Raw genomic sequence first — 11,129 nt, 5'->3', positions numbered from 1 at the left:
TTTCCCGGCTGTTCGGGAGCTACCTGTGGTTGGTCCGCACCAGCTACTGAGGCTGGCTAACTACAGCAGCTAACAATTGAGTTCCCATGGGGCAGAGATTTCTAAGAAATTGCTAAGAAATTTCCATTAAATTACAGTAAATGTCTGCTGAAAGCTGCTTTTAATACAGTAAAATTCTGTACTTTTCCTAGATTGACGCTTTCTGGAATTTTACCTGTTATTTAACAGACAGAATTGTAAAATACTTTCAAAACAAATTACAGGAAAAAAACATGTTAAACTGTTGTTGTTGTTTTTTTTTTACAGTGTACTTAACTCAAAAGAGCAGTCATTAATTTGACATGTCTCCAGAAAAAATAAATCATTAGCTGCTGTAGTTAGCAAGCTCCCACTAGCTGGTGCGGACAGACCAGAGGTAGATCCTGTTAGCCATCCCCCGGCAGCTCCCAAGCAGCCTGGAAACCAGGAAACTGGGTGACAGTCTGAAGGAAGCATAGCCCTAAGCAGAAGCCCACGGTTCACCACCAACCTGTTCACGTTTCTAAGTTCTCCCCACTCAGCGACACAACATGAACAGCGACACCAGCAACCATTGTCATATGTATTCCTGGTGCCAGAGCGAGCGACGTTGAATCCTATTTAAAACTGCTGGCTAAGGCTAAACGTAAATACAATCAGATTGTTATTCACGTTGGCAGTAACGACTCCCGATTACGCCAATCAGAGGTCACTGAAGTTAATGTTGAGTTGGTGTTCACATATGCAAAGACAATGTCGGACTCCATTGTTTTCTCTGGGCCCCTGCCAAATCTGACCAGTGATGACATGTTTAGCCGCATGTCTTCATTCTGCCGCTGGCTGTCGAGGTGGTGTCCAGCAAACTATGTGGGCTTTGTAGATAATTGGTGGACTTTCTGGGGAAGACCTGGTCTGATTAGGAGAGACAGCATTCATCCTACTTTGGATGGAGCAGCTCTCATATCTAGGAATCTGGCCAAGTTAATTAGTGGACCAAAACCATGACAACTCAGAGTTGAGACCAGGAGGCAGAGTTGCAGTCCTACACGCTTCTCTACGCTTCCATTAAAGCAGTTAGCCACCCAAAACTCCTTAGTGACGGTGTCTGCCCCCCGACCACTTAAATTAACAAATTCAGAAGTTAACAGGAGTTATACATAAAAACCTTAACAAAATTACCACCGCTGAAATAGCACAACAAAATAGGAGAATTAAATGTGGACTCTTAAACATCAGATCTCTGTCAACTAAAGTTGTGCTAGTGAACGATTTAATATCAGAGTATCATATTGACTTGTTTTGTCTTACTGAAACCTGGGTGGGTCATGAAGAATATGTTAGCCTAAATGGATCCACTCAGCCCAGTCATATTAATCCTCACATTCCTCGAGGCACCAGCCGAGGAGGTGGAGTTGCAGCCATCTTTGACTCAAGCCTACTTACTCAAACCCTAAACCTAAACTAAAATAACTCATTCGAAAGCCTTTTTCTTAATCTTTCACACCCAACCTGGAAAACACAAAAGCCAATTCTATTTGTTATAGTGTACTGCGCTCCTGGTCCTTATTCTGATTTTTTTAATCTGAATTCTCAGAGTTTTTATCAAGTTTAGTCCTTAAAACAGATAAAGGATAATGATCAACAATGATTTTAACACCCACATGAAACAAACTTCACCTACGTAACATTGCAAAAATCAGGCACATCCTGTCTCAAAATGATGCAGAAAAACTCGTCCATGCATTTGTTACTTCTAGGCTGGATTATTGCAATTCCTTATTATCAGGCTGCCCGAATAAGTCCCTTAAGACTCTCCAGTTGATCCAGAATGCTGCGGCACGTGTACTGACAAGACCTAGGAAAAGAGTTCAGATTTCTCCAATATTAGCTTCTCTGCACTGGCTCCTTGTAAAATCCAGAATAGAATATAAAATCCTTCTCCTCACCTACAAAGGTCTTAATGGTCAGGCACCATCGTATCTTAAAGAGCTTATAATAAACATTGCACTCCCAGAATGCAGGATTACTTGTGGTTCCTAGAGTCTCCAAAAGTAGAATGGGAGCCAGAGCCTGGAGTTATCTTGAGTTATCAAGAATCAGGTCCCAGTTTGGGTTTGGGAGGCAGACACTATCTCCACATTTAAGAGTAGGATTAAGACTTTCCTCTTTGATAAAGCTTATAGTTAGGGCTGGCTTGGGTGAGTCCTGAACCATCCCTTAGTTGTGCTGCTATTGGCCTAGACTGCCGGGAGACTTCCTATGATGTACTGAGCTCCTCCTCTCCTCTTCTCCCTCTCCATCTATATGCATTTTTATCCCATTAATGCATGTTAATAACTCGACATCTTCTCTCTCCTGTAGTTTTGTGCTTTCTCGTCTCTCTCCTCTCTCCTTCTGTCGCTTTCAGCAAGTATTTCTGCCTTCAGAGTCTGGATCTGTGATTGTGGGCCACCTGCTGCCACTGTGTTACTGCTCGACAACTGCTATTATTAGTCTTATTACTATTATTATCATTATTATTCCTATCACTATAATTCCTATTAGTATTACTTTATTAATATTACCACTACCATTACATTATTATTTTAAAATTCTAGGTAGCTATTTGCATTGTGCCCCCCCCTTAACATTTTCATAAACCTTTTCATGTTTGGGCATTTATGACTTACCAGAGGGAACCAAAAAGTCCAAAAAGTTTTACTTTATAGAAGAAACATTAATGGTCATGTTAATATATTTACAAATATAATTCACAAACAAATCAAACAAGGTACATCACAATTATTTCAATGACTAAGAAATTTCCTAGTGTACAAGAAAACTTAAAACACAACAATCACTACCAACCGTTACACAACTGTGGGGAGAAACAAACATGTCTAATCTTCACCTTCTTCAGAAACAAAGTTGTTGAGCAAGAAGTGTAGTTCCTTTAAAATAATTTCAAATCTAACAATGGCTAAGGTTTTCTTCCTGTTTGGCATTTAAATGACTAATAGTGACACATAGAAATGAGCTCCATATAAAAGGGCTGGAAAGCGTCTAGCCCACGATGTGTTTTCTGCTCTGTGGATATGGCATACTGTACATTCTTACAAGATCATGAGCAGAGCCATAAGCTCATATGAACTGTAAACAATTCAGTGCTGCTAAATGGCTTGACCTCAGTTGATGTACATTCATGACCTTAGTGTTTCTCTCAGGAGTCATTCAGATGGTTCAGCTACTCAATACTCAACAGAAATTCAGTCATGTTTGCTAACCAGCCTAAATTATTTGCTTGAGCAAATCAGAATGTGGGTATGCATAAGAGAAAATCCCCCCTCAAATTATTTTACACTATTCGGTACACTCCAGCACTTTTCCTCAACCTGCCTCAATTCATAAGAAGTCTGCCAATGGAAACATTATACAATTTTGCATTGTTTAATTACAATCAATTAAGACAATTGAATTAAAAAATACGAATAAAAAATTCTAATTCAAAATTGAAACTGAACATTGATTTGAATTGATTGCTTTAATTTATGATGGTTGTCTTTTATTTAAAAGGTATTTAAGCAGTGTGCCACCTAAAAATGTAGTTCAAGTCCAATCCACAGAACCACTGTACGGGCTCCGTTTGGCCAATCTAAGTTCCTGAAGCTGCTGTGTGAATTGGGCCTCATTAAATGTTTTGGTGGCACACTTCTTACAAGTCTTCAAATTAAAGAGAGGTGTCTTTAAAATAAAGGGATAATAGGCACTGTAAATACTGAAGCATGAAAAAAATGAATTGTGCGATTATAAATGACAGGCAGACACATCACTAACTGGAATAACAAAAAAGTAAAATTTAAAAGAGTTTTAAATTAATTTGCAATTAACTTTAAAATGTAATTAATTCATAATTAAATAAATGTTTTTTCTTTTAGATTTATTTGAGTCTAAATGTAATCAGTTTTGATTATCTTTGTTAAATTGATTATTTAATTAACTGATTCTAGTTAAAAATTAAAGTCATAATATTGGTGGGACATACAAACTACACCATATTGTGTGGCTGCAGTGTATGTGACAACATGTGATCTACAGTTTGTTTGATCAGTTCTACAAAATAATAAGAACTTCACATCCAAATAACAAAATAAACCCTGGAACATGAAGTACATCGCCAGTATCTGTTTGTGTGTATGAGCTACTACAGTTTTACAGTTTTGAGTGGATTTTCCCTGCGTCAAATGTTTGTACTTAATACAATATAAAATATATATAATTAAGACACAGTTTTGGTGAGCATGGAAGTGCAAAGTTCGAAGAGAAAATCAAAATGTGGGGTGATGTGATTGAATAGTCCAACATTTTAGGAAGTACACTTGTTCACCAGAGACAAATGAGAAGAGCAATATTAGCTTATTTACTACTAAATATTCCTAATGTTGCTTTAACCTAAGGGAAATAATCTTTACTGTATCTTGTAAGGAAGATTTTTGCTTGTATGGTGTGTCAAAACATCTAAATGGAGGAAAATAACTGTGGTGGGTTTCCCTGAGAGGAGAACACATTCACAAGTTTCCTAAAAGAAGAATCAAACATCAACCCATTTACAGATCACAGCAAAAACCAGACAGACAAATGTTGCTCTAAACAACTCTGGAAGACAGCTATCAATGACCGAGTATCAATGACAGAGTATCAATGACCTTGTAACACTGGTTTCAGGGTGTTCGAATCTCTTGTTTTTTGAGTATTATGGACGAAGGAGGTATGTGGTGATATTGTGGCTCTGGAATCAAAAGTGATTAGATGGGTGGGTGAAAGGTCATGGACTAAAAACAAAAGCCAGCCATCTGTTCATGCTTCCTGTGACTCATGTTTACTGACTGTGGTCCTTGTCTGAGATTGTTTATTTTGAACATTTTACATGTCTTCAATTTAACATCATTAAATTAATTTAAAATGTATTTTTTGTATTATGAGTACATACACTAGTGTCTAATGTTTTTAAGGCCCGTTATGAAAATCAAATTCCCAAAAAGCCAAGAAAAGGTCAATTATTTATAGATTAATTTCTTTTTGACATCAGGGTCAACTTGCAGAATGTTCCTTTAATGTTCAATGTTCAAACAAGCTGGTACAAACTGTAAATAATCTGAATGGGAAATGAGACAAAGCGCAGTCAAAATGAGCTAACATTTCACCTAATTCGGATGATGGGATCATTTTAGGAATTTGTCCCTTATAGAAACATTGCTCTTACCTAACCTGAACCTGATGACCTTTCAACCCAGTTACATGACTACTAGTCTTAAAAGGACCAGACCAGTGTTTTTGCATGTTTCAGCTATTTTATTAAAGCTACATTTATTTCCTTTTTGGCCACCTGGTGGCAGCAGAACCTGTAAACCCAACAATGTCATATTATCAGCTTATAAAGTTAAATTCAATTCAATTTTATTTATATAACGGCAATTCATAACATAGGTTATCTCATTGCACTTGTCCTATAGAGCAGGTCTAGACCGTACTCTATATAATATTATTTACAATAGCACATTTAAGTATTTTATAATTTAAGTATATGGGGATGGATAAAACTCACAAAATTGCAAAAAAAACAAAAAAAAGGTTCATTTGAGGAGATTTTCTGAAGTGATAAAAAAAACACTTTATTCACAAAGGCAGAAAGAAAGTTGATTTCACTGACTGAAATTTAATTAATCTAATTTGTCTAAAAGTTTCTTGGAACCCTTGCATTGTAAACTTACTTATATCCATAACTCGCATTTTTTGTGTTCCTTTCCTAACACCTTCTGTTCACACAGACTACATCAGACTTTTATTACTTCTTCACTACATGCTAGTTTCACATCTACACATACAAATGAAAAGAGCAGTAGAAAAGGATGGATGAAAACCTCACAAGAATTTTTTTGCATTTTCATTTTGTCCAACATCAGTCCAGCGTCATCGGCATACTATCAGAATGAGTATTCACAGGGTGATAATCCAATCCCGTTTCAGATGCTTTATCCTCCCAAACAGACATATCTATCATTCATGTGAAAATCACGACAATAAATTCTCTCACGTTACAACATGATGCTATTGTTTACAGTATTAACACTGGCATTTAGAAATGTGTTCCCCTTCACTCAAGGAGATAAGATCAACGAAGATATAATTTGCTCAAAGACTACAGGGACAATCTGAGATATGGCAATGCAGTCTGAGTGATATTTCTTATTTCCATAACATCTTGCAAAAATCTCTTTTAGGTTTAATGCAAGAATTCTGGAAATCTGGCAGAATATTAGGAGAGTTTTTAGTGAAGCAGTGAATGAAGCTCTATGTGCACACTCACTCCAAGCATGTCTAGAGCAGTGGATTCAGACTCCTAGTTTGGTTGAATAGGCGAGGTGAGAACAATGCCCTTCCAAAAAAAGAAACAATTACAGTAATGCTCAGAAATGCAGGTCTGCGCCATCTCTGGATGTGGCAGGACTGAAAACATAATCCCAACAAACAGGATAAGTAGGAGTAGGTAGATGTTGACATCTGGCAGCCAGCCAGTGTACCAAATTTGATGTTATACTTTTATTTTGAAACAGCATCTTCTTTATGTTTCCCCAAAGTACTGCATTAATTGCAAAATTTTATTGTGTTTTATTATTTCTGCCCACAGGTACATAGGTTCCTTTGGAATGCCCAATTCGCTTTGAGTGCCCAATTCACTATGTTCCTTGCCACTGCAGTAATGGTGTCCTAGTGAGGGTTGTAGACAAACATGTGCCACCTTTGTGTAGGAATGTTATTGAAAGAATGTATAGATTTTATAAGTCTGCAGGTATGACAACCATATGCTGTTATGTAGAACAGAAAATTGACTTTCTCTAAAAGCCTCAGTATGCTTCACACCAAGCACTTTGAATAGTCAACCAGCATCTGACACCCCCTCAAACCACACCTTCAAGCCGGGCGATGCAAATAAGGCAAATTGAGTGACACAAATGAGGCAAATACGCATATTCGCGTAAGTTGAAAATATTTAACTTGAGCGAAAAAAATATGCATATCGCGGGGCTTGTTGTGTGGGGAAGACCAGGCTGTAGTAGTGGGACAATGCTGCTGCTCGCTGACAGATAGCTGCTGAGCACCAGGGAGCTCTGAGGAGAGAGCCAGAGGACAGAGCTGGAGCTTCTGGAGGAATAAACACCTGGACACAGACCAGATTCTGCTTACCGGCGGGAGTAGAGCTCAGAGTTTATTTTTTTAAACTTTTGGAATTAAAAAGTGGATTTATCTTTAACCTCGCTTCTCAACCTGTTTGCAGCAGTGAGCGGAGGTGCAGACCTCCACTGTCGTTATTGTAACCACCATCTGTGGACACCCAGAGCAGAGGTCTATGATTGCTACTACTTCATTAGGGGTTCAAGCCCGAAGGGGCTGAAACCCTATTGTGTTTGTGCCGATTCATTATTATTAATTATTATTATCATTATTATCATCATCATTATTATTATTAGTATTAGTAGTAGTAGTAGTAGTAGTAGATTATTAGTATCATAATTATCATTTGTTGTCTACCGCTTCGGTTCACATTCCTGTGAGCTGGAATGAGCTAGAAACATGAAACTTGGCCCAATAACTGGAAATGATGTGCATGTGCTTCCCCCAGAAATATAAGCCCAATCGGCCACATGGTGGCACTGTAATTAAGGCCCAAAAATGCAATTCTGAACAAGTAAGTACGAATGACTTGAAATTTCTCTCACAAGTCCAGCTCAATGTGCTCTACAAAAACGCCTTGTGGACCACTAAAGTCTGCCTAACTAGATTTTCTGCCATTTTGAATTTTTTTGAAAAACACATTTTTGACATCTCCTCCTAAACCGTTGGTCTGATGGCTACCAAATTTTCAGTGGATCATCATTGGACGAAGCTTATCAAAACCTGAACTTCAAAGGGGGCGTGGCTGAGCACATAAATAGACCAAAGTCAACAACTGTTGGGCCAATCATCACAAAACTTACGGGATATGTCCACATAAGTACCTGAAACATACCCTGTTTCATTCAAATCGACCACTAGCGGGCGCTACAAATGCAAAAAATGAGCATGGCATAACACAAATCAGACTATAAATCAGTAATTGTTTGTCCAATCATCATAAAACTTACAGGATATGTCCACATAGGAACCTGAAACATGCCCTGAAAGTTTCCTTCAAATTGAACACTAGGGGGTGCTTCAAGGGCAAAAAATGTGCATGGCATAACACGAATTAGACTATGAATCAGAAATTGCTTGTTTTCTTCATTCTATTTGTGAAAATGCAAAAAAGGGAGATTTCACAGTTTTTTTCATGTCTAGGCCACATTTGACCAGGTCCAGATCAAAATCTTTAAAGTTCTAACGGTCTGTGTTAGCTTGAACCCTGGAATTGCCGCTTGCAGCTATATTATTTATACAGAGACCGGACAAAACAGGAGATTGCTTGGGGAAAAGTAAGCGAGGACTATCTGTAAGTTCTGAAAATGTGTGTCTGTTACTTGATTACAGCTATCGGTTGTACTTTACTATGAACCAAGTTAGCACCAGCATTAGCCCTGATTGATCCGAAACCCAGAAAACAAGCATTTTAAAAGCTGTTTGCTTGTCATCTTGCAGACAGACCTGACAAAGCATGAATTCAGACTTTTTACAAATCGGCAACATGATGTAGTTATTTCGGTAGCCTTTTGATCCGTTTATTGCAGTTAAATCACAGCAACATCAGTTTATTTTGGGTTCATACCGCTGTAGTAAGCCAGAAAGGGTGAATATTCGTTGGTTGAATTTATTCACGTTACTCGTGCGAGTAACGCAGAGCGAATATTTGCTTCGCGTTTGATGTAAACACAGCTTAAGTCAATGCAAAGACTGAGGCAACTACGTGAAATTTGCGGCATTCGGATGAGTTGAAAATATTCAACTTCAGCAAAACATTTGTGCATATCGCCGGGCTTGTTGTGTGGGGAGGACCGGGCAGAGCCGAGTCACAAAGCCGGTGCTCGCCAACAGACAGCTGCTAAGCACCGGGGAACTCTGAGGGAGAGAGCCGAGGGCTGTATTTACGCACGTTACTCGCGCGAGTAACACAAGGTGAAAATTCACTTTGTGTTCTGTGTGAACACACAGTTAGCCTTTTGAAACTTAGTAAGTTATCCTTCTTGTGATACCCATGTTTGCTCATGGTCTGTCATGGCCTAGTTCAATGTTCTGACAACATAGCTCTGTTACCTGTGCCAACTGTGGTGTGGTAGTGATGCTACAAATGACAGTTTTCACCTTGCCAAACAAACAAGTAAACTGCTCTAAATGCTGCAGCATTCAAGTCAACTGCTCCAAACATGCTTTCTAAGAACACAGTTCTTTAAATATGATCAACAGGTTATTACGGCCATGGAGAAGTGTTGACATTTGTGTAGCCATAACTTTAATGGCCACAATATTCTGACACATAAGAATTTCAGTTAAATAACCCCTGATGTTTAAAAAATATTACAATCTGATTAACAAAACATGATAAAAAGCTCTACATGGTTTAGTGTGTATAAAGGGGCATGTGCACACTTCGGATTTGAAATGCCCAGCCTGAGGGACCCCAGGGGGGACGCTACATGACTGGTACAAGACTGGAAAAGTAACAAAGGTTCATATGGCAAGATCATGACTACGCTAGTGTTCCTCTCAGTGGATTAAAGGATGCTGTTAACAAATACTGGTAAAGACTAATGCATTTTGCTTTACATTTAAAATAAAAAACAAAGTGTTACAGAGATAATGCATTTATAGACAGTTAGCCCAGTGCTGGGAACAGTCCAGTTCACCCCCAGGAGGGGGGTCTCAACTCATTGCTGAGTCTTACATTGGCTGGTTTGGATTAGGGTGGGGTGAGCAGGTGAGGACAGGAAGAGCTGCAAGGCCACCACCCATGGGTCATGCTGATGTCGCCATGGTAACCCTGATATGGTGCAGCATGGGAGGATCTGAAATGCAGAAGAGAGTCTGGATGGTTAGGATATATATAGTAAAACAATAGTTGGGATTCAGGTAGGGTAGGTTTGGTTATTAGGAAAAATATCAAAGATAATTATGAATATTAATGAAATTATGAATATAATCAAAATGATTAGTATGGATGAATAATCACGGGGCACCACCCTGGGATCAGGGACAAATAACCAAATGTGAAAAACAGTCTCAAAGGTGGCTGTCCACTTAAAAATGCTGATATTTAAAGTAATATTTTACTAATAATAGTGGACAGTGGAGTGTGAATCCGAGCACTTACCCCAACTACCAGCTTATATTACAACACATACACAAAATAACCACAGGCATCTGTTCTTTGAGAGGTACAATAGAGTTTATTTAACCTTAGCACTGATCATCATCAACGCTAAGTAATCACAGACAGATCCAAAATGGCAGGCAGACCCGTGAAACTCAAAGGGTAGAGCCAAGATGGAGCAAACAGAGTAAGGCACAAGGGATCTCAAATGCCATGGTAAAGCACAATAGCTGTCCTTATATCACACAGGAACCTGGCAGTCTGTGTTACTGGACTTTGGTCTGATAAAGCACAGTTATTAGCTCCCACACTGGTTACAAAACTAACAGTTAAACTAACTGGTCACTAACAGCTGTTCCGCATCCTTCGCATCCCCTGATACTCGGCCAGTGAACACACACATTCAACAAGTATCTTTTCCAGCGTGTCAGCTGAGTGCAGTGTCACCTCTCTGGACATGGAGCTCTCTGAAGCTCTGGCTTCCTGCGGCCGCAGACACACCAGCAGCTTCTTCTCTTCTCCAGCTGCTGATTTGGCTCCGTTCTTTTGTTCCAATCTCACAGTTTACCATGACCTTTTCATGCGACTTTTATTCTTACTCCGTAATGGATGCTTCTTTAAATGCAGCAAAGTACAATACTTGTGATAAAATGCACTTAAGTAAAAGTAAAATTACAGATTTCAAAAAAGTACAAGTAAAAAAAAAAACTCGTTACTTCCACCCCTGGTCATTTGTCCTATTGATTGGTTGCCAAATGTCAAGAAGGTGGGTCTTATCAAATATGAGCCTGTCAAT

General features: G+C 38.7%; 1 protein-coding gene across 8 annotated transcripts in view; it reads right to left on the bottom strand.

Annotated features, from left to right (window-relative positions):
* Positions 1-2,704: 2,704 nt before the first annotated feature.
* The window catches only part of cuedc1b (CUE domain containing 1b), a 61,238-nt gene continuing 52,813 nt past the window's right edge, over positions 2,705-11,129 (bottom strand). For all 8 annotated transcript variants that reach the window (XM_044202287.1, XM_044202290.1, XM_044202289.1 and 5 more), the window contains one exon: positions 2,705-10,028. In XM_044202287.1, the coding sequence (XP_044058222.1) occupies position 10,028 (1 nt within the window). In that variant the 3' untranslated portion in view covers positions 2,705-10,027. The remainder of the gene's footprint in view (positions 10,029-11,129) is intronic.

Source organism: Siniperca chuatsi, linkage group LG7, assembly GCF_020085105.1.
Source record: "Siniperca chuatsi isolate FFG_IHB_CAS linkage group LG7, ASM2008510v1, whole genome shotgun sequence".
NCBI classification, from domain to species: domain Eukaryota; kingdom Metazoa; phylum Chordata; class Actinopteri; order Centrarchiformes; family Sinipercidae; genus Siniperca; species Siniperca chuatsi.
Note: the sequence above shows the minus strand (reverse complement) of the source record. Positions and strands in the feature narration are given on the sequence as shown.